This window comes from Neocloeon triangulifer, unplaced genomic scaffold, assembly GCF_031216515.1.
Source record: "Neocloeon triangulifer isolate White Clay Creek 2 clone unplaced genomic scaffold, ASM3121651v1 ptg000014l, whole genome shotgun sequence".
Classification (NCBI taxonomy): domain Eukaryota; kingdom Metazoa; phylum Arthropoda; class Insecta; order Ephemeroptera; family Baetidae; genus Neocloeon; species Neocloeon triangulifer.
Window position 1 is genome coordinate 14,824,794 of NW_026775556.1, and position 22,818 is coordinate 14,847,611.

The 22,818-nt window shown below is 41.2% G+C and overlaps 1 protein-coding gene across 2 annotated transcripts in view; it reads right to left on the bottom strand.

Annotated features, from left to right (window-relative positions):
* The window catches only part of LOC132199529 (uncharacterized), a 116,435-nt gene that overhangs the window by 37,801 nt on the left and 55,816 nt on the right, over positions 1–22,818 (bottom strand). The window contains exons 24-48 of one of the 2 annotated variants that reach the window (XM_059624328.1): positions 22,137–22,666; positions 21,086–21,991; positions 20,797–20,979; positions 20,608–20,739; positions 20,045–20,551; positions 19,789–19,990; positions 19,556–19,731; positions 18,526–19,467; positions 18,273–18,407; positions 16,390–17,172; positions 8,175–15,791; positions 7,329–7,472; positions 7,037–7,108; positions 6,808–6,888; positions 4,637–5,635; positions 3,997–4,215; positions 3,558–3,740; positions 3,299–3,499; positions 3,072–3,242; positions 2,896–3,015; positions 1,983–2,804; positions 1,613–1,921; positions 1,261–1,557; positions 858–1,175; positions 53–700 (exon numbers count right to left, since the gene is read on the bottom strand). In XM_059624328.1, coding sequence (XP_059480311.1) covers positions 53–700; positions 858–1,175; positions 1,261–1,557; positions 1,613–1,921; positions 1,983–2,804; positions 2,896–3,015; positions 3,072–3,242; positions 3,299–3,499; positions 3,558–3,740; positions 3,997–4,215; positions 4,637–5,635; positions 6,808–6,888; positions 7,037–7,108; positions 7,329–7,472; positions 8,175–15,791; positions 16,390–17,172; positions 18,273–18,407; positions 18,526–19,467; positions 19,556–19,731; positions 19,789–19,990; positions 20,045–20,551; positions 20,608–20,739; positions 20,797–20,979; positions 21,086–21,991; positions 22,137–22,666 — 16,697 coding nt within the window. The remainder of the gene's footprint in view (positions 1–52; positions 701–857; positions 1,176–1,260; positions 1,558–1,612; positions 1,922–1,982; positions 2,805–2,895; positions 3,016–3,071; positions 3,243–3,298; positions 3,500–3,557; positions 3,741–3,996; positions 4,216–4,636; positions 5,636–6,807; positions 6,889–7,036; positions 7,109–7,328; positions 7,473–8,174; positions 15,792–16,389; positions 17,173–18,272; positions 18,408–18,525; positions 19,468–19,555; positions 19,732–19,788; positions 19,991–20,044; positions 20,552–20,607; positions 20,740–20,796; positions 20,980–21,085; positions 21,992–22,136; positions 22,667–22,818) is intronic. The other variant, XM_059624330.1, reaches the window with a different exon arrangement.

Here is a 22,818-nt window from a genome sequence, read left to right on the forward strand (position 1 = left end):
TTTTCTATTGTGATTTCATTAAAATTTTTACCCAATAAGGTAAAAAGCTTACCAATATGCTTTGAGCAGCCAATGAAAGCGTCTCCCTCGAAACCTTGCAAGCAACTGCAGAATGGTGTATGATTGACCACGTCGCATTTGGCGTTGGTTCCGCAAATTCCTCTGCACGGGTCTTTGCACTTCTCGTTGATGCACGCCTTGTTCGCTGGGCACTCGGAGTTGGTGATGCACTCTGGTCTGCAGTATGGGGGGCTGCCAAAGTAATCAGCCTTGCAGGAGCAGACTGGTCTGCCTTGCTTAACTTGGCACAAAGAGTGAGATCCGCACGGTGAGGGCTCACAAGGATTGCCACTGATTGCCGGCGTCTTGGGCTCTTCTACAATGGGCCTGTAGCAACTGGCAAATGGATCACCCTGATAGCCAGCAGGACAACTGCAAATCGGGTTGTGGTTGATGACTAGGCAAGTGGCACCAATGCCGCAGCTGCTGGGACAGGGGTCCACACAGTGCTGGTTGACACAAGAGTGAGTCTGGGAGCACTCTGAGCTGACCACACACTCCGGTTTACAGGCAGGAGGGACTCCTTGATAACCTGGCAGGCATGAACAAATAGCCACGTGACCTTGTGAGAGGCACCTGCTGTTTGGTCCGCACGGCGAAGGGTCACAAGGTGCAATAACCACCTCAGCAACAGGAGGAGCTATAACAAAAAAATTATTTAGAAAATTCTACTTTGAAATAATTTTAAAATTGGATAATTTTATTTAAATTTTTAATTACAAAGTTTTTCAATAATTTTTTTTGTTTAAAATACATTTTGAGAAAATAATAAATGATTTTTAAATTTTTAAACTTACGAGCTCTCAATGGATAGCATGACACAAATGGATCTCCAGTTAATTCTTGTTGGCAAAGGCAGACAGGTTGGTGGTTGACCACCTCACATTGAGCATTGGCTCCACAAATTCCAACGCAAGGATTTTCGCAATGGTTGTTCATGCAAGCCTTGTTCGATGGACAATCCTGGTTGAGGACACACTCAGGGTGGCAGGCAAGATAAGGGTTGCCGTAATACAGTGGTTTGCACACACAGACAATTCCACTTGATGTTTCCTTGCAGGCTGCGTTTGCACCACAGCGAGTTGTGTCACAAGTTTCAGGCCTCACCTCACCAACTAAAATTAAAAATTGAAACATGGAAATAAGATTGCAATAAAATGTTATCTTTAATTTTAATCAATTATAATTGCTTTAACTTACTTGCTGGTTGAGAACAGTGCTCGAAAGGATTTCCGACAAAGCCTTGAGGGCAGCTACACACTGGCGCATGATTGATGCATGTGCACAATGCATTGAAGCCACAAGATCCAGGGCAAGGGTCGACACAGCGTTGGTTGATGCAGGCCCTGTTGAAGGAGCACTCGGAACTGCTGAGACACTCAGGCCTGAAAGCAGGTTCACAAACTGCCAAGCTGCCGTAGATTCTGCATGTCGAATACGGATCACAAGGTGATGGATCGCAAACTTTAGTCATGTTAGCCTCAGGCAACACAGGAGCTACATCAGAAAAATAATGTAAAATCGAAATACGTCTGAATAAAAAAGTACTTACGAGTTTTCAGACACTGGATGAATGGATCTCCCATGAAACCAGCTTTGCAGCTGCAAACTGCAACATGGTTTCTTGTCTGACATTCTGCGTTGACTCCACATGTTCCACGGCAAGGATCGCTGCACTTCTGGAAAATGCAGGCCCTGTTCGATGGACAGTCAGAGTGAATGGTGCACTCTGGCTGACAGCCAATTTGCGGATCTCCATGATATTCTGGCAAGCAAGAGCACGCTGCCTTTCCATTTAGGATCATGCATTTTGTGTTTACTCCACATGGACTAGGGTTGCATGGGTCGATCGGATCTGGAACTGATTTAAATTGAGAATTATGAATAATTTTATTTAAAATAATGCTTTAGAAAAAACTCACCCTTTAGAGCATAACAGCGACTGACTGGGTTTCCAATAAGACCGCGATTGCAAGTACAGACAGGGTGGTGTTTCTCAACCCTGCAGCTGGCCTCGATTCCACAAGAGCCAGGGCAAGGGTCTCTGCACTTAAATCCAATGCAAGCCTTGTCGTTGGGGCATTCATCGTCCACTGAGCACTCGGGAGCACAGCCCTTTGAACTGACTGGATCTCCATTATAGCCGTCCTGGCAGAGGCAAAGAGGTTGACCCTGAGGTGAAACTTTGCAGATGGTGTAAGGTCCGCAGGGATTCGGGAAGCATGGGCTGACAGGAGATCTCTGGCATTTGGTGTAAGCGTCTCCCTCAAAACCTGGTTTGCAGAAGCACTGCTCCTGATACCCAGCAACATAGCAATCAGCGTTTGGTCCGCAAGGGCCAGGTTCGCAGAGAGCCCTAACCGGCTCAGCACAGCTCTTGTAAGGATTTCCTACTGTGTTGACAGGGCAGTAGCAGTTTGGCTCCCTGACTGAGTCGCACAAAGCTCCTTGACCACAAGGGTTGGGGTCGCAAGGGTCACGGCGCTGCACACACCCTCTGATGGTGTTGGGCAACTCGATGTAGCCGTCGATGCAGGCACACCTTGCAAATCCATTATGAATGGTGCATTGTGTGTTGGGGCCGCAGGGCGAAGGGTCGCAAGGGTTTTGAGGTGGTCTGCAGGGCATGATGGGTGGCTCGCCTTCGTAATTGGGCAGGCAGAAGCACCGTGGGTTGCCATTGACTAGGCGGCATCCTGAGTTAGGACCACAAGGACTTGGCTTACAAAGGTCACCCTCAGGTACTGAAATTAATTAGGAGAAAATTTCAAAATAGGTATACAAATCAAATAATTAAATTATAAATTTCTAGAATGCTTTTTTAAATAAACTTACTGCAATTGACGAAAGGATTTCCAGTCATTCCCTTGGGACAGAAACAGATTGGATTGCCGTTGTCCAGCTCACACAAAGCATAGGTGCCGCATGGATTTGGCACACACGGGTTTGATGGCACTAATTAAGTTCATATGAATTTTTTGCTACGTTTATATGTAAAATTTGTATTTTACCTGTGCACCCAGTGATTGGGTTTCCGCCGTAGCCGTTGGGACATTTGCAAGTTGGCACATGATTTATCACATCACAGATAGCGTTCGGGCCACATTGGCACGGGTTTTGGCACTTTTGATTAATGCAAGCCTCGGACGGCGGGCATTCAGAGTTGCTTTGACATCCAACAACTAGTTAAAATAAATAATTAATAAAATTTCCTCTAAAGATCAAAATTAGCACATACTGATAGCACACTGGGTGTAAGGATTTCCAGCGTAGCCACTTCTGCACTTGCAAGTGGCGGCGTGGTTGGCTGGGAAACATTCAGCGTCAAGTCCGCAAGAATCCTCCACACAAGGACTCATGCAGCGGCGATTCAGGCGGTCACAGAGCTGGTGGGGTGGGCAATCTTCATTGTACTGACAAATGGGCTTCGGTGACGCCACTATTGAAAGATTAAAAATTAAAATGGGAAATTTAATTTATAATTTATTAATTTTTACCAGGAAGACAACCAACAAAAGCGTTTCCGTGGTATCCCTCAGCACAACTGCAGTCTGTTCCGTGGTTTGTGTTAATGCAAACTCCGTTCACAGCGCACGGGTTGTGCAAATCGCATGGCCTCTGACATACGTTGTTGACACAAGCCTCCGTAATCGGACAGTCATAGTTTGTCGTGCAGCCGACTACAATAATTTTTATCATTCAGTAACAAGCTATACATAAATTATGAAATGAATCTTGGGATAAATTAACCTGAAATTCAATGATAAAATTTTGGCTATAAAAATTTCAAACATTCACTCTGGTTGATTAATTTATTTAATGTTAAAACCATTTTGTTGGTTATTTTGTTGATTAAATTTGTTCTAAAACCAAATTATTGTTTTTTAATTAATCTGTCCCTTTTCAATTTCTGTTAATATTAGATTAGCTGCTTACTGGGCATGGCGGGGGCGCACTTGACCATAGGGTCGCCCTCGTGGCCTGTGGGGCACCTGCAGACCGGTCTGTGCATCACGACGGAGCACTTGGCGGTCGGCGCGCAGGGCTTGGCGAAATCGCAAGGGTTTTCGCACAGCGACTTGTAGCACGCCTCCTGCTGGTGGCAGTCATTGTCTGACTGACAGGGTTGCGGCACTTTGGGGGTGCCTGGGGGTTCTAGAATGGAAAAGGCAGCGGCGGGTCGCAGGCATTAGTCTGGTGGTGAGTGGCTGTAATTGGTTACTGTACAACTTGTTCCATACAGAGAAATTATTGTGCTATTTGCAAGGAATAATTAATAAAAGTGACTTGCATGATTTAGAATAAATTAATCTTTACAAGATCAGGTTATTTACAGTTGATTTACACACGAATAAATATTATAAGATTAAATAAAAGTGCACGTTAAGGATATAGTGCCAGATTCGAGCCAGTTATAAATAATTTGATTCTGTTTCCTGGTTTGATTAATTAAAGTTAGAAATATCGTGTTGAATAATTGTGTATAGTTTTGCTTGTAATTTAGGTAAATGTTTCTACGGCTACAGATCTACTTGGGTCTACGGGACTATGTAAGAAAATTAGGTGTTTGTTATACCTCTGCGACAATCGTGGTGGGCATCGCCCAATTGGCCAGGTGGACAAGAGCATTGGGCAGTGTGATTGGAGACTGAGCAGCGCGCATTTAATGCACACGCCGCCCTGGGCTTAAGACAAGGGTTCACGCAGATGTTCTCCTTGCAAGCCTCATAGTCTGGGCAGTCAATGTCAGAGTCGCAACCCCCCTTGGTGTTATCGAACCGATCGTCCTTGTCAGACTCGATAAAGACCTCCCCACTCGCGCCAGGTGTGGTTGAAAAATCGAATTTGGTGGAAAATTCGTTTGTATTCAGGGTGGTGGTAAAAAATAAATCTGATTCAGTGGTAGTCCGGGGCGGATTATTAAAGTCGGCCTCAACTTCAACCTCAGGATAGTCTTCAGTTCCATCATTTTTGAAAATTTCTGTCTGATTAGCGACCGAGACAAAGGTGGTCGTCGTGGGTGGGGCATTTGCAGTCGTTACCTCCGACCGGACGGTGGTCGAAGACTCGAACTGCGAGATCATCGTCTGACTAGACAACTCAGGCAAAATTTCAGTGGTCGTCGTGACTCTAGGCCTCGATTCTGTCGTGGTTTCGGCAGAGGAGGGCAACTGACTTGTGGTGGAAAGGTCTAATTGGCTCTCGGGACTTTCGGTGGTGAAAGAACTTTTGGGAGATTCCTTTTCAGTCAAATAAGAGGCGCCTGTCGTTAAAGTGGTTGTTTCAACCGATTTTTCATTGGGGCCAAAAGTTGTGGAAAATTCACCGATACTTTGCGTGGAACTGAAAATCTCGCCACTGTCGGAAAACGGACTTTCACTCGAATCACTCGAGGTGGTGGTCAAATTAAAAATGGAGGGAGTCGTCGGCTCAGAAAAGCCACCGAATTCAGTGGTTGCAAATGGATTGCTTTCAGTGTAAGAATCTGGCTCGAGGTCAGGTTGGTCTGTGTAAGTGTCAATTTGTTCCGACGTGGTTTCTGCTTCTGGACCTATTGTGGTTGATGCCTCCAGGTCTGTGGTTTGTACAAGGGGTATGTTTAAGTTAGTTACAAATCAATATACAAAGAGGTGAAATTCTATACTAAAATGCTAATTCCGTTTTTTTTTTCAAATTTAAAAACATGCATGTTTGATTTTTAAGCTTTTCTCCACATGCAACACGCCACCAAAGTTTAAATCAGATTAGCAATCATTCAAAATCATTCATGCCAGCAAAAATCACACAATCTACACTAAATCAGACAAAATATCACTCTAGCTTTCAAAAAATGCTGAAATTTTGTGTTGCACAAATTGGTTTTGTACACTTTAAAGTGGTAAAACATTTAAATGATGCTTTACAATCGTTTATATGATGGTCGATTTACAAAAGTGGAAGGTAAGGTTCAAGGTAGAACAGGAGAGAGAGATCAGGTTTAGCTTCGTGCGTCAGTTTTTCTATTTATATAAAAGTCTAAAACACAAAAGTCGAGCAGATGGGACGAGTCACAAATTTTGTCCAAAGAAAGAAAGTCTGATGCAACATCTATTTCTATACAAACTTCGTGCAATAATATTTTCAATAGCTTTAACGTCTTTTGTCATGCAAACGATGATGCATTTTAAAATCTTTACATTGCGGCAAGCTGGCGGACAAAAAAATTTATAACAGTAAACGAGATCATTTTATATACAGGCTTTAGTGACAAATTTTTTTCTTATTTAATTTATTTGCAAGAAACGGAAATTCTCAAAAATTTATTTACATATTTAAAAAAAAATAGAATTTTATAAACAGAAAATAATATTCATTGAAAAGCTTTCCCAAGCTCGCTTGCCTTAAAAACCGGCGTTGATCTCGAACTTCAGCACCGCTATCCGAGCGATTGAAGCGCTTAAAAAGCTCCTTGCTTGTGTCGTCTAAATTGGCACGCGTGTCGATGTCTCTTTAGCGTCTACGTTGCCTCAGTTAGTTGCTCAGGGGGTAGGAATAGGGATTAGGTGCAAAGGGTGTTTTGGGGATAGCAGGTTTCAGCAAAATATGATCGGCAGTTTTTAAGTGCCAAGTTTAAAAAATCTCAATCAGCAACACACCATTTCTCTAAATTGATAAGTGAGCCAAAAAGCATAGCTAAAATAATTGAATATTTCATAAAATTTGCTTCGAAGCTATAATCGTTTGGAGTGCTTGGAGCAGTTCTCCTACCTTTGATGCAGGCGCCGGTTGAAAGGTCACAGGTCGATCCAGGAGGACAGTGGTCACACACGGCCTTGGTTGGTTCAGTGCCTGTAATAAAAGGCAGAAAAATTGAAATTAAAATCCAATATTCCGTGATATTAAAAAAAGTGAAGGTGCCTGGAAAGGAAAACTTATGCAACCCGCATATACTTCAGTGCAGAGCGAGTTGCATAGCTCAAATTTTAGGAGCACTTACCTTGAGGCACACAATTGCATCCATCGCAGAAGAAATTGGGTCTGCACTCCGTCGTCTTCTGGCATGAACAAACTGCAAGAGAAGTAAAATTTCAGCCATGCATTCAAAAGCCTTTGCAATTTTCAAAAAAGAAAAAAAATCATTTTCCTTCTGCGAAAACAAGTAACGAGAGAACACAGGCAAGCAAAATATTTAAACTTATCCACACAACAAAAATTTATTTACATCAGACACGAAAACTTGCAGCTCAAGAAAAAATCTAAAGGCAGAAGAATTTAAAATTTGTATGCACCTTTGACGCAAACAGGCTGATGGTTTTGCACTTGGCACTCCTCAATGCCGCGGCAAGGACTTGCCACACTGCATGGATCTTGGCAATTGCCATTGATACATGCTTGTTGAGGATGGCACTCTGAATTCGAGAGACAGCCAACAACTGTTGAAGATGAACATTGATTTACATTCATTTTTTTTTTAAATTTAATAATTTTTAATTTTTATAATTTTGAAGGTGTAAGCAATTTTTTTAATAGTCAAATTAAATTTGTCATCAGCATTTTATTTTCAGTTCGGAGGCAAATAGCATGTCCGCTGCAGTGATCGGTTAAAGCTTTTAAAGCTGCAAATTGCGTTTATTATCGAGTTAGCGCAAACCACAACCAAACAATTAAAGCAAACAAAAATGCCGTCACCTCAAAAGGGATGCACTTAAGTGATAATCAGCACTAGACCAACGTTTATGTTCAAGTGTGTTCTTGTGTTCTGTACAATATTCATGGTGTTTTATGTACAAATTGTTTATAAAGGTGTGATAATTTATTGTTCATGCTCAGATACAATTTAATTTCAGTTTTTATGTCACAGATTTAGGGAAGAGGTCTGCTCGATCTGCTCAAAATCAAAAGCAGGAGGTTTAAAAATAATATATTTCTGTGTTTATCGTGCAAACATTCGCAAAAAAGAACAAGGATAAAAAAATCCAATAAAATAAGAGCCTTTTTTCTGGAGCCATTCAAAAGCTTTAAATATGCATCTCGCGGCTTTTTTAACTGAAAAAAAACTTGAATATAAAAAGGCGATCAACACGGCAGCCTTAAGAATGTAAAAAAAATTGTTTGCACTTGTAAGTGATGTTTACCTGGGTGTGTTATACAAGTATCGAGTACTTCATCCCCAGTGACGTTGCACGCGCACACAGGCCTATGGTCTTTTACGTCGCATTTGTACGACTTGCAAGCGTTGAAATACGAACAGGGGTCGCGACATATTTTACCAACGCACATTAGACGCTCAGGACAGTGGACATCGGCTTTGCAGCCAGTGACGTTTGATTGAGAAAGGGGATAAGACTCGGTCGAAATTAAAAGATTTTCGGGATCTAAAATTATTGGAGTTGTTTTGAGTGGCAAATCAGTTGTTGTGTCACTTGGAGAAATTTTCTGTGTAAAATCTTTTTGCTCAATTGTAGTTTCAAATGAGTTAGGAGTAGTTTCAAATCTTGAATCGTTTGTAATCTGTGGGTAATTGAAAACTGTTGTTGTTTCGTTCAATTCATTAAAATTTTGACCAGTTTCAGTTTTTCCAGAGGAAATATTGCTAGTGGTTTTTGGCACGCTTGTGACTGAATTTGTTTCTAATTCATAGCTGCTTTGGGTAGAGCTAAAATTATTTTCAGATTCCGCTGTAGACTTAACATTTTTGTTTGTGGTTGTTTCAATTTCAACAGTATCAGAGTCACTCATAGTGGAAATAGGACTATTGGTGAACGGCAAATTTATCTTAATTTCGCTACCATTTGACTGGGTCGAAGAAAATGAATTTAAATTTTCATACTGCGTTGTTGAAATAAATTCGCGATCAGGGGTTTCGGTATTAATAAATATTTTGCCATTTTCTGTCGAAGCAGTTGTTTCAAAGCCATTGATTGTTTGAGAGAATTTAATGTCAGTCGTATCAATGAATTTTTCAGTCGAAACACGTTCTGTAGTTGTTACAGAGGGACTTTTCTGCTCCTCAAAGGAAGAAGCAGTTTGAGTGTCAATGGTAATTTTAGGGTTTTCAGTAATTGGATATTTCGTCTCAAAATTGGTTTGTCCATGAGTTGAGCCATAATTACTGTCTAAATCTGTAGTTAATTTGTTTATGTTTTGAGTTGTCAATTCAGGGCTTGAAAAAATTTCATTTTTGATATTGACTGAGCTCTCGGACAAAGTGTTTGTGGTTAGCTCAGTTTGCTCAGTGATTTTAATCTCGTTGATAATTGAATGGGTAGTTGTAATTGAATTTAAGTTTTCAAATTGCGTTGTTGAAATAAAATCTCGGCCGGTAATTTCAGTATTTGAAGATAATTTGCTAGCTTCTGTTGTGGCAGTTGTTTCTACGCCAGAATAAGTTTGAGAAGAAAGTATGTCAGTCGAAATTAGAGATTTTTCCGTGGTTGTGTCATTGGAATTTTTCAGTTCGTCAGCAGTTTCTATTTTGTCAGACAGAGTGCTGCCTGTTGTTTTTGGGCCATCAGTTGTTGGATTGGTCGTTTCAAAATTAACCTCCCCAAGAGTTGTGCCAAAATTAAATTCAAGATCTGTTATTTGCACATTATTTATTACCCGCGTGGTTGATTCAGAGCCATCTGAGGGACCAAAAGTGGAAAGAGGGGTATTTGTAGATGTCTCTGTATGATTTTTATGTTCATAATTATCCAGCTTAAAATTGGAAACGGTGGTGAAAATTTCAGATGGGGTGGATGAAATTATTTCGCGATCAGTTGTTTCAGTTCTAAAAGGCACTTTGCTAGTTTCTGTTCTTGTGGTCGTTTCAGAGCCAAATTCACTTTCTGTTGATTCAAAATCTTTTAATTTTTCCGTAGTGCTTGGGTATTTTATTGATGCAAATTGCGTTCCACTGGAATATTTTTCTGTATAGTCTGTGGCTTTATCTTCAGTTATTGACACTTTATTAGTCGCAGTGTCAGTGACTTCTGCACTTGTGGTGAACGTAGCTTTTGTAGTTTTCTGTTTCTCGCTATTTTCATATGATTGTATTTTGTCTGTGTGGTAAATTTTGTCTGTTGATGTGTAATCAGTTAGTGGCATATCTGTAGTGGTTTTAGGATCTGAAATAATTTTTTGGTCTATTGTGCTTTTCATGAATGGATTGTCAGTTTTGGTTTCTGATTGAGGTGAATAAGTAGTGATTTTGTCCGTGAAATCTGATTGTAAAGTAGTGCTTGCAAGGGTAGATTGATCTGTACTGTATGTATTTGTAGATGATGTCATTTTTGTTGTTTGGTTTTCATTATCAAATGATTTTGTGTTATCTGTTGGGTAGAAATTGGTACTGTCGTTTTTTTGTGTAGAGGTATGAACAGTTTGTGGTACGTTTGTAGTGTACTTCTGTGTTTGATCGGAAACCGTATTTTGTGAAATTGTACTTTTTATTAACGGAGTGTCAGTTTGCTTTTCAGGTTTTGTTGAGTAAGTGGTAGTGGAGTATTTTTCTGTATCGTCTGTTTGAGAATCAGAGCCCGAGGGAATAGATTTATCAGTAATGTGCGTATCTGTGGAAAACATGAGTTTCGTAGTCTGCGTTTCGTATGGCTGTGTGGTATATGTTGTATGGTCAATTTTATCTGTGGAACTGTGCGCTTTTTGTGGTTTGTCTGAGATTATACTCTGTGTGCTTTTATCAGAATTGCTATCCACAGTTTGCTCAAATTTACCCGTAGAAGCAGGGTAATTCCCAAAAGTAGTTGTATGATATAAGTTTTCCGTTGTGTCCTTAAAGTTTTCTAGTGTGGTTTGTTCTGTGCTTGATAATTTGGTGGAGGTGTAGAAATTATCGCGCGGTGATGTAATTTTGCTTACAGTCCTTTCAGTCTGATATAGTGAAACAGTGGATATCAAATCAGCAATATTGCTCCAGGTTGGATCAGTTTTAATTTCAGTAGAAGTAGGAATAGTTTCATCAATCGGAGTTAAGTCTCGGTACTTTGTGGTTGTGCTAATGATATTATTAGTTAATTTAACAGTTGTTGTATCAGATATTATAGGATCAGTTACTTTAATACCACTCGTGTCATTAGAAGAACTTATTCCAACGGATGAATCATTATTACTGACGTAATATGTAATTGAATTTACAGTGCTTGACTGTTCAGTTGAATCAGAGCTAAAGGGGAAGCTAGCAGAGTCTGTTGCATTATTCTGAATGTCAGCAGTTGTCAAATTATCAATTAGAGATTGTGCATTAGTTGTTGTACTGTGAATCGATTCAGTTACTGTAAGCGGCAAATTTTCATCGTACAGGGAACTCGATTTGAGATCTTCAATGGACTCGGTCGTAGTTGAATTATCACTTATCATTTGTAAAGGAGGGAAAGTGGTCACCGAAACATTGTGTGCATCTGAATTTTCATACTTGGTTGTTACTTTTGAGTTTTCCTTAGTTGAAAAAGTGGTCGTTTCTTCTAAAACATTTTCCGTTAAACCAGCGAAATTTGTTCTGTGGGTCGATATGAAAGTTTCTACTGTTTGGACTTCAATAGTGTTTCGAGATCGATCTGTTGTTGATATTGTGATTTCTTGGTCAGATTTACTGGTGGTTGGAGGAATTAAGTGAGATTTATTGAAGTCGTGTGTGGAAATTTGCTCAGTCAGAAATTCCTGGTCATAATTTGCAGTTGTACTAAAAGCGCCAGTTAGCGAATCAGATAAAGTTTCTTTAGTATTTTGGGGATCGATCACAGATTTAGCAGTGCTAGAAAAATATTTGGTTGTTTCAACACCCGGGTGGCCTGTAGTAGATTCTAGGTAAGATATTGTTTGCGTGGTTCTCAACTCTTCATATTTCAATGTTGAAGGGAAATTATCCTTCTCAGTTGGTAGAGAGGCGAAATCTTTTATAGTTGATTCATCAAAGGGAATTATGCTAGGGTTTGATTTCATAGTACTTTCATCGATTCCTAATGTTTGACTGTTTGTTATTTCAGTTCGGGAATATGTAAACTCGTTTGATTGAGTTGATATGGAAATTCTCTCAGTCGAGTTTTTCGACGTATTATCATCACTAGAAGTTTTGTAATTTTCTGTGCTGGTTATTATTGTCTCCGGATTTGTAACATCAATTTTGCCCGATTGCGTTGAAAACATAGTCGTAATTTTGTCAGGGCTCTCAGATTCTGTAATTGGTTTTGAGGTTGTTGTTGAAGCGGCAGAATTGTCATCATTTAGACCTTCATTTGTAAATGAGCTTTCAGTACCGAAATTCAAAAAAGTTGAAGTTTGATTTTCATCTATAAAAGATTTCTGCGTCGTCACAGAGGATGATTTGAATTCACTGAAGGTTGTGTGCGTGTACTCTTTGGGTGGTAAATTAGTTTCTGTTTTTAAATCATCAATATTGTTCGAAACGTCTGTCGTAATATCATAATTATTCGTAACGTAAGTAGTGGGCACATCGGGACCTGATTTAATCGCGTTTTCAGTGGTAATTTCATCAAAAGCAGACAAAGAAGTAGAAACTGGAGTAGTGTATTGAATAATTTTATCAGTTTCAGTAAATATTTTTTCTGTTGTAAAGTCGGTTGTTTTTCTATCTGTAATAACAGTTGGTAAATAGCTAGATTCCGTTTTGTTTTCGTCACTCGAATTTTGAGTTGAAATAGTAGTTGTAAAATAACTTTCCGCGTTTTCAGAATGATTTTTCAAAGCAGGTTCAGTTTGTAAATTTGAAATGGTCGTCAAATCAGGACGAGTGGAGGACATAATCTCTGTTTCTGAATCAACCCTGCGAGTGTGGGCATCTGTTACAGTAGTACTAGAAGAGCTAGTCGTGAACGGGCTTAATTCTGTTGAATTCTCTGCATCTTTAGTGTTTCGATCGGTTGAGTAATGATATGTAACAGTTGTGATTTCATCCATCGAATTTGTATTTTTTGAAATCTCAAAAGCTGATGTACTGCTATGTTCAGTTGTTTGGCTACTTAAATCTACCAGTGTGCTCTGTGTTTTTGAACTACTTGGAGTGGTGAAATCAGTATCTTCTATTTTATCTATGTACCTATAAATAGTCGTATCACGCTTGGCGGAGAATGTACTTGATTCCGAAATCTCTGCAGGTTTGCCCGATTGTGTTACTTCTTCTGTAGGCGTACTTTTTTCTGTCAAATCAAAAACTGAAATTGTACTTTGTTTATCTGAAATTTCATCGTGTGAAATTGACGAAGTATAATCGTTAAAAGAAGTAGTTTCAAAAGACTTTTCATAACTATCTGTACTGCTATCGTTAGGGTCTGTATTTTGAGAATTGCCTTTGACATTAGAACTCGTAATTGTCTGCTTGGTAGTGGTGGTCTCAAATGATTCAGTTTTCATAATGTGTGAATTGACCGTAGATTGTTCATTGTCTTGAATTACTTCTGTAGTGTTTTGGCTAAGTACGGTCTCGGTTACAATATGTAAATCCTTCGTTTTCTCACTGCTTGTTTCTATTTTTGAGCCAACTGTAGTGTGGTAAACGCTATAATTAATGTCAGGAGGAGTGATAGTGGTTGTTTGAATTTGTTCTAAAGCATGATCAGTTTTATTTTCACTAGACAATTTATGATCTGTTATTGTGGTTGAATGAGTCGTTGATTCAGTTTTGGTCGTGTCTTTAGCAAATGAGTAGGCATTGGTTGAGGGCTGAGTATCATTTTCAAGGGACGAAAACGTATTTACTTCAGCACTTTCAGTATTTAAAAAATTATTCGAGCTGTTATGAGGATTAATTTCATTAGGAGTAGTCGTTTCAACCTCATCAACTGCCTTGATTTGATCCGTGGTCATGTTCAGTTGAAAACCGTTTGTGTAAATCAGTGTTTGTGTTTCAGTTACTATGTCAGAGAGCACTGGGCTGGTCTCGGTTGAAACGAATTGATCTGTCTTTGATTTTACAGTCGTGGTGATCATTTCTGGAGGATTTGAAGATGGTAATGCAGAATCGTTTTTAGTTATTTCAAAACTCAAAGTGGGTATGCTATTGGTTTCCGTCGATGATTTAATACCAGTATTTTCAAAAACATTCTCTGTTGAATCCTCAAATGTCATGCTAAAAGGTGTTTCGGAATTATCCTCGGGTATAATGGGCATTTTGTCACTCGTAAATTGTTGTTCAAATTCTATTTCTATTGGAACAGAAGTGAAAAATTCAGTATAAGAAATGTCATTCAAGGGCATCTTAGTTGTGGGACTGTCAGGTTGGTTTGCAAATTCAGTTGAATAGTCATTTGTTTGTGGCGTATTTTTATTTTTATTAACAGTTGCCATAGTGCTAGTGGGACGGCTGTTTGTGGTTTTTTGTAAGTCACTCTTAGTGTATTCTGATACAATATCTAAGTTTTCCGTTGTTGGCAAATTATCAAATTGATCTGCGGAGGTTTGAGTCGTTTTACTACTTACAGAAATTGATTCAGGAAGTGTTGATATTTTTATGTTGATTGCTTCTTGGGATTGACTACTAGAAGGACTGAGGGTTGTAAGTAATTTAACAGTTGTTTCAACGAAATCATTTGAATATTCTGTTGTCACTTTGACACGATCTGAATTTTTGGAGACTTGTGTAGTTGAAATCGGTTTTAAACTTGTAATTTCTAATTCATTGTTAGTAACATCGTAACCACGGGTTGATGGGGCAAACGTCTGCGTCGCTGTGTCTTCTGAATTTTGATTTAAAGTGACATAATTGGCAGCTTCTGTGAGTGACTCTACAGTTGGATAATTTAAAGAGGAACCACTTGTTACTTCATTGAAAACTTTAGTTACAGTAGAAGAAGTCGTACTGTATCTAGTGGACTCATCGTTTTCAGGAAAATCTGTTTTGTAATTTTTGTCACGCGAAAATGTAGTTGTCTCCACAATTCCTCGAGTAGATGTAAAGCTATCTGTTGTTTTGGCTTTCGTTGTTATTTCTTTAACTTCTGTTTCTTTTAGTGGGTTGTAAGTTTCTGTGCTTGTATGGAAAGGTGTTTTAATTTCATTGGACAAATCAACCTCAACGTCAGGGTCAGCGTAATCGTAATCAGTTTCAACAGGCTCTTGTGAAATTTCGCTTTGATTTTGAGACGGTGAGTTAGTGATTAAAATATCGGGCTTGTAATACGTTGTTGTTTCAACAGCAGGCAAAATACTCTGGTCTGAACTGGTTGTAATTTTGTTTGAATTATAAGTGGTTTCAAAATGATCAATATTAGTTACTTTTGTAGTACTAATAGTGGATGAAAAATCTGGAACCGATTCCGTTATGTCATAAAACGTGCTTGTTTCTAAATCACTAGCAATAGTTTTCCCTGTATCCACGTCACCGGTGGTAGTGTATTGGGAATTATCAGGGTTTTCAGTTAACTGTTCTGGTTTTTCAGTGGGGAAAATAATTTTGTCATCACTTTCGACGGTATCAAATTGAACAGGGGTCTCGGTGGGGAAATATATTTTTTCATCACCAGGCTTTGGCAAAATATTATCGGTTGAATTAACTGACTTTTGTATTTCAAGACATTGGGGCTCATGACCGGATTTGCATTGACACATAGGTTTGCGCGAACGGACAACGCATGTTAGATGGGGAGAAGAGCATGGTTCTGGGTTGACTGTACATGGGTCTCTACAGGTTCCGTGTAGACACACGTGTTGTTCTGAACAATCACCGTCCATATTACACCTAGGTATCAGTGATTGATTGAACGGTGGTGCTTGTGGTGTTGGTAATTGTGTTGTTGGTGCTGTTAAAAATTAACAAAAATAGACACACATATTACTACAGACTATATAAAATATCTACAATACATAAAAAGTATGTACAAAACGATGATAGATAGAAAGAGAGATGAGAAATTAACAGAGGAGTGGATAGTCAGAGGTGAAAGAGTTTGGAATAATGAAAGCTGACGGAAGTATTTCTGTGTGTGTTTGTGTGTGAGTGAGGGTTTCTCTGGAGGGTCTGATTAAACAGAGAAATTTACACAAAAGATGACAGGAAATTAGGTTTTCACTTAGATGGGCCACACTTCTAAAATTGATTAAATTTGTGTCCGCAACTTTTGGTGTGTACTCAGGTGGGTCTTCCGCAGTTATATTAATTAAATTTTAATATTTATCTAGGCCAAAATAAGGACTATTTATATGGAATTAATGAATTTTGTTAAACTATACTCACTTCACATTGATTAAATTTATGTAAATTTGACCATGAGAGTTTTTTTTTTTAATATTATATACTTTTTAAAATTAAATCAATTAGGCTCCACCCACACCAGGTTTCGAATTTTGCTATGTCCACGAGGGTGTTTAAAGGGACTTTCTTCAGCAGGGGATTTTTACCTTTGACGCAGCCGTGCTTGGCGTCGACTGAGAATCCTGGCGGACAGAACTTGCAAACGGGCTGGTGCTCCTCGACGTAGCAAGGCGTGCCTTCGGGGCAAGTGAAATTGGTGCAAGGGTTCACGCACTGGTAGCCCTTGCAGGCCAAATGAGGCGGACAGCCTCTGTCCCGGAGGCAGATGAACAACGACGGGTGGCAGTCTTCGGTGCAGATGCAGACCGGTTTGTGTTCGACCACCTCGCAGGTCTTGCCCTGCTCGCAGGGGCTGTGGGCACACGGACTCTGGCAGGCTCCGGTGATGCACGCCGCGTTCGACGGACACTGGTCGTCCGACACGCACTGCGAGCGTCCTGGGGCGCAGGCGATCTCACCCGTCTCGCTGACGTAAAAACCAGATTTGCAGACGCAGATGGGCCGGTGGTTTCGCACTTCGCATCTCTTGTTGAGGTCGCAGCCCGAAGCTTCAGCCGATGAGCACGGATCTTGGCACTCGGCGGTCAGACGATTGCAGGCCAGGTGAACCGGACAGTCCAGGTTGGACAGACACGGCAGGTAAGGTTGGTTCGGTCTCGGTGAGGTGCTGAGACATTGAGGATCCGGTTGGCAAGAGGTGTGGGGCGACCCGAGGTAGCACTCTGGACAAGAGCAGCGGGGTCGGTGGAGGATGACCCTGCAGAGGGCGTTTTCGCCGCAGGAGCCGCGCAAGCTGCACGGGTCGAGACACTGCGAGCCGATGCACGCCTTGTCGTTGGGACACTCGTGGTCACTCGAGCACTGGCTCTCTGTTGGGTGCAAGGGGAGTGTGGTTGGTGGATGTGGCCAAAGAGAAACAGAAAGAGAGAAAAAAGCGATCGTAAGAACTATGAAAGGATTCGATTCTCTTTTTATCGTTTTGCCGAGGATAATTTTGTGCATTCAAACCCAAAACACAGGAATGATCTGAACTCTCATGCTTTTAGAAAAGACCTAACAAGTGAATGTTTATATAAAATATATATGAGGAGACTTCACAAAATAAATAATATAAAAACGACACCCTATGATACAAAAATATATGTATACGTATTTACAAAAACAAAAAAAGAGAAGCCCGTGAGGTGGTGTTTGGTGGTGCCAACAGTAATAAAGAGAATTTCTCAAGAGAACGCTCCTTTCACAGTTCCCCAATCTGACAAATCACTCAATAATATTTGCAATTTAGATAATTATCACAACACACTCGACTGCTAAAATTAAATCACACTTGCAGATAACGCTGGAGACTAGAATGGAGATTGATGCGTTATGCTAATAATAATGTTCTAAACTGATTGGGTCTATATGTGGTATTTGATTGAATTTGTGCTTGTGAATTTACAGTGGATAATGTGCAGGGGTGATTTTTGTACTAAATAAAATAGCATTTTCATTATTGAATTAGTATTAAACAAAATAATAATGCTGTTGTTAACTCGTATAAACAATAAATAATAACGTATCAAAATAATAAATAAACTTGGGCACAAAAACGACTAGTGAGGCAGTTAGTGATTAGGCAGATTGGTCAACTGCTGCTAACAAAAATAAACAAAAAAATAACAATCCAAAAAAATACTTCCAGCGAAATATTTACAAAAAATTTTGCTCATTACTGTGGCTAGAAGCGAGTGCGACAGTTTGGTTTTGCTTTGTGTTGCAGTCTGCATTATGAATAACATGCATTCGGCAGGCAATCAACGTTTGTCTCTTAAAGTTATGGGAACACAACGCAAGTCCAACTCTGGCGCACTCCATCTATTGCAATGGAATTTCTATGTAAAATATGTAAAGGGCAAATTGTTAGGGGCTTCTACTCAAATGATAGCACACGATTGGTTAACACAAAAAGCAGGTCGTCTCCTACCTTGTCTGCATTCAATTTCGGGGCGTCCTGTAGTTCCAGCGGGGCAGCGGCACACAAACTGAGCACCTTCTTGGATGCAGTTGGCGCCAGCGCCGCAACCGTCAAGTCGGCAGTCAGCAATAGGCCCAGCGTGACCTTTTCAACAAAGAATTTCAACATGTTGAAATCGGCCAAAAAATAATAGTTAATTAAATATAAAATATTAAAATTCTCCCTTTGAGGCAAAAATTTGACGCTTATAAAATATACTCACATCCTGTGCTTGGATCTCCCAGAGGGAATTCAGCAGGGCAGTGACACTCGGGTGATCCACTGGTGGAAATTCGGCACCTCGAGTTGAAGCCGCACCTGACAGTACTGCACAGATCGATCTGTCGCTCTTCGCAGACGCAACCACTGTGTGGATCGCCAACGCATCCGGCCAGACAAGTGCATTCGTATCCGTTGATTACATCCCTGCATTTAGCATTTTCTCCGCAAGGGTTCTTCAAGCACTCGTCGGCGTCCAACTTACACTCAATGGTAGGGTTGCCATAGAAACCAGGTGGGCAAGAGCACTGCGCCAGTCGGTTGACCACTCTGCACTGGGCATTGGTTCCGCAGCTGCCAGGCTCCAGGCAGGGATTTCTGCATTTCCTCTGGACGCATTTCTTGTCCGACTCGCAGTCAGCGTCTCTTCTGCACTCCAATTGAGTGCACTCTCGACTCGGCTCACCAGCAAATCCGTCAGGACAAAGACAAACAGCTCTGTGCTCAGAAGCTTTGCATAAAGCGTTCTTTCCGCAAGGCGTTCTGCCCTGCTCACAAGGAGAGCCGCACTGGCCATTGATGCAGGAACGGTCATTGGGACAGTCGTTGTTGTAGCGGCAGCCCAAAGTGCAGACACGGTTTTTGCAGAGCTGGCCTTGAGCACAGCCCTGGTCGTTGCTGCAAATCGCTCTGCAGCGTCCGTCAGCAGCACAGGTCTCTCCGCAGTCACAATCCTGAGTGCCTGAGCAGCGTTTTGTGCAGAAACCTTCCTCGCAGGTGGATCCGAGGTAGGCGCACTCCGCAGAGCTTGAGCACCTCTTGACTGGCTTGTTGCATGAAACAAGAGGGTTGCCAAGGAAGGAGTTAGGACAACTGCACTGAACTCCGTGATTGACCACTTTGCATTCAGCGCACAGACCGCAAGTTGTAGCTCCAGCACAAGGATCTGAAAGTGATATGTAATCATTGTTTAAAAAAGGATCAATATTTCCATATAATTAATTTTTTTAAACAAAAAAGGAAATAATGTGTACCTCTGCATTCTTTGTTGATGCAAGCTTGGCTGCCTGGGCAAACAGTGTCACTCCTGCAACCAATAACGCAAAGTCTGCTCTCGCAAATCTGTTGAGGTCCGCACATGGCATCACTGTTACAAACAGCTTTGCAGACACTTCCAACGCACCTTTCATCAGCCAAACAATTGCTGTCACTAATTTAAAAATCAGATTAAATATAAATTATTTTTAAAAGATATTGATTAACTTACGATTGACAAGATGAGTGGCAAAGTCCTCCATAGCAAATTTGTCCACTTCCGCATTCAGCATCCTGTCCGCAAACAGTGGTGACATGTCTGCAAGCTGCGAAAGCATCTCCGACCAGCGGAGTTGGGCACACACATTGCTTTTGATGGTTGACCATTGTGCAGCCAGCGTTTGTTCCACAAGCCGTTGGTGAATCACAAAGATCTATTAAAGATGAAAACAATAAATTAGCACTTAACTAAATTAAATTAAACTTACTTAAGCATTTGTTGTTGACACAAGCCCTGTTTGACGGACATTCATTGTCACTGTAGCAACCAGCAACACAAACTAGACCATCGCAAATTTCTCCACTTCGGCAATCGTCAGCCTTTCGGCAGAGCGGTTTGCAAACTCCCTCGCTGCACCTCTCATTGCTGAGGCAGTTTGAGTCAGCAAAACAGACTGGCTTGCAAACATCTCCTACGCAGCTTGACCCATCTGGACACCCGCTGTTCTGGGTGCAAGGAATTGGCCTTCTAGCGCACGCAATTTGCGGACTAGGGTTGGGAATGAAGTCAGCCTGGCAAGTGCAGATGGCTCGCTGGTTAACGACGGAGCAGCCTGCGTTCGGGCCACAGACAGACTCTGAACAAGGATCCACACAGCGGTTTCCTCTACAAGACTCGCTGGCACTGCAGTCCTCATTTCCACGGCAGCCAAACAGGCACATGTTGTTAAGGCAAATGTGGCCCAAGAAGCAGTCGTTGTCTACTCGGCAGGTCACTAAAGTTGGAAAAATAATAAAAAGTTTGCTTTGGGGATTTTTGATAATAACTTACAAATGCAGTTTCCTTTGAGACACTTCTCATTCAGAGCACATTCTCCGTCAGTTAGACAGAAAGGAAGACACATTCCATCACGACAAGAGTTTCCATCATTGCATCCGCTGCTTGCATCACAAGCCACAGGGACTAAAAGCAAATTTTGTTATTTTCATGAAATTGAAAATTTTAATTTCTGTAACTCACTTCTGACACATTCAACTTCATGGTTGCCAGTAAATCCAGGTGGACAGCTACATTGCTTCACATGGTTTGAGCATGTGCATTGAGCATTCATTCCACATGCATTAGGTCTGTTGCATGGGTTGTCGCACTGTCCCTGAATGCAAGCCTCACTCAAACCGCACTCATTGTCAGATCCACAGGGCACTATAAAAATTAAATCAACCAATTAAAAAAAATTAAAATACAGAAAATAAAATTGAAACCAAAAGGCACTGGAAATAAAATTAAAATAATAAATTTGATAACTTACATCTGCAAATATCTCCATAGCAATAGGTGCCCGATGGACATTCGGAGTTAGCAGAGCAAGCAACAGCCTTTGGTCTGCAACCAACTGTGATGTCATTGGGATTTCCTTCATATCCAGATCGGCAAATGCAGAGTCCTGCGTGACCCTTGGCTGTACAATCAGCATTAGGCCCACAGAGGGTGCTTTCGCAAGCATCTCTGCACTTGGGCTCTCCTCTTTCGTTGGTACACTGAGCAGACGTAGGACAGTCTTCGTCCCTCTGGCACTCTACTGGCGAAACGCAGCCGGAATTGTAAGCGTCGCCAACAGTTCCAGCCGGACAGTGACATTTGAAGGTTCCATGGATGTTTTCACAGTTGGCTCCCGGACCACACGGGTTCTGGGCGCAGAAGTTGATCATGGTGCAGCCAGTGAAGGCGTCACCAGTGAAGCCGGGCTGGCAATTGCAAATCTGCTTGTGGTTTTCAACTGAGCAAAGTGCGTTCTGTTTGCAAGGGTTGAACACCAGGCACGGAATCTTGCAGGTTTGGCCTTCACACATCTTGTCCTTAGCGCAGTCGGTGTCCTTGGTGCACTCAATCTTCTGGCAGCCAACAGCTGGATTTCCAAAGTGGCCCTTAAGACATGTGCAAAGGGCCTGGTGATCTCTGGCAGAACATCCGGCATTTCGACCGCAGAGAGCGCCAGAACATGCGTCCACACACTCGTGCTGGCCGATGGAATTCACAATGCATTTTTCGTTGTTGTTACAGTCGGTGTCCACGCTGCAGGCCACTTGTTGCACACAAATGTTGTTCTGGCAGAACTGGAACTGCGGGCAGGTGTCATTGGAGCGGCAAGTGGGCTGGCAGACTCCTTGAATGCAAAGTTGGTCTCCAAAGCAGTCTCGACCACTCAAACACTCAGCTGTAAAAATTTTAAAGGAAAAAATTAATAAAGGATAGAGGTTTATAAAAATTAAATTAGATAAAAAAATATAATTTCACTAAAATGTCAATAGAAACGCTTAGATCATTATTTGAAAAAAAAAAAAAAATCATTTTCAACTTACATGAGCAAATTCCAGCAGCGCACTTGGTTCCTGCCGAGCACTGGAAATCTCCAGCGCAGTACTGAACAGGCACACATCCCAAATGTGGGTCTCCAGTGTATCCAGGTTGGCAAGCGCAAACAGCAACGTGATTGGCAGCCAAACACTGGGCACTCGCTCCACAAGCGTTGGGTAGGGCACAAGGGTCAACACACTTTCCGTCAAGACAAGCCTTGGTGTTTGCGCAGTCATCAGACGTCTCACACTCGAGCTGGACGCATTCGATGGCAGGGTTGCCCCTGGTCTGAGCAGGGCAACGGCACACAGCCTTGTGGTCTTGAGTGGGCAGACACTCTGCTCCTCTGCCGCAAGCAAACTTAGCTGAGTCACAAGGACTGCGGCAGGTGTTTTCAATGCAAGTGGCTGTGAGTGGGCAGTCAGTGTCTGTAAGGCACTCACCAGGTCGTTTGCAACCTGTGCCAGTGGCTGTTGGGTCTCCAACAAGACCAGGCTTGCACAGACATTCAAAGCTGCCAGGAATGTTTTTGCAACTGTAAACAAATATTAAATATTTTATATTATAAAAATTTTAATTTAACAAAATTATATTTTGTAAAAACTTTTAATTTTTTTATCTTAAAAAATATTGAGACTTAATAAATAGATAAAAAATTAAAAAAAAACCAATCGCAGATTTTAAATT